General features: G+C 59.3%; 1 protein-coding gene across 1 annotated transcript in view; it reads right to left on the reverse strand.

The window, feature by feature from the left end:
- The window catches only part of supt16h (SPT16 homolog, facilitates chromatin remodeling subunit), a 16185-nt gene that overhangs the window by 1284 nt on the left and 14297 nt on the right, over positions 1-604 (reverse strand). Inside the window, exons 12-13 of the mRNA XM_048593584.1 lie at positions 179-308; positions 6-86 (exon numbers count right to left, since the gene is read on the reverse strand). Coding sequence (XP_048449541.1) covers positions 6-86; positions 179-308 — 211 coding nt within the window. The remainder of the gene's footprint in view (positions 1-5; positions 87-178; positions 309-604) is intronic.

Genomic DNA, 604 nt, shown 5'->3' on the forward strand with positions numbered 1-604 from the left:
TCGACACTCACCTCTTCGAGCCTCCTCCTCCAGTTCATCCCAATCTTTCCCACTCTCTTCCTCGCTTCCCAGGCTCTCCTCGCTCGCTGCAGGGACAGAAACAAACTGTGGTCAAACTCGCTGACCCTCCGACAGTGCGGCGCTCACCCTCCGACAGCGCCCACCCTGTGACACTCACCGGATTCCTCCGTCTCAGATGAATAATCTTCGTCGCTGTCCTCATCCTCAACGTCATCATCCTCATCAGATGGATTAAATGTCTCATCCTCCAGCTCGGACTCTGAGTCCTGGTCCTCGGCTTCACTTCCCTGTGGGAGGGAGGGGGGTGGGGCGAGTGGGGAGAAGGGACAGGAACAACACAGTGAGATGAATGGAGCAGGGGGGCTGAGTCTCTCAGACGCCCCATACCCGCACGAGGATGCCACCAGCAAGCACACCAACACTGTACATACCACCCCACACCACCACCTTTGGCTAGCCTCAGCTCATGCTACAAAGGGCCGAATGGCCGCTGTATGGGTGCAGAGTCACCAGCAGGGGGCACAGGCAGACTGTGAGCACAACCCGGCCAGGGTGGGGGGGTGGGCGTGGTGTTGAAGGAGGT

Source organism: Rhincodon typus, unplaced genomic scaffold (assembly GCF_021869965.1).
Source record: "Rhincodon typus isolate 14 unplaced genomic scaffold, sRhiTyp1.1 hic_rhity00003179, whole genome shotgun sequence".
NCBI classification, from domain to species: Eukaryota; Metazoa; Chordata; class Chondrichthyes; order Orectolobiformes; family Rhincodontidae; genus Rhincodon; species Rhincodon typus.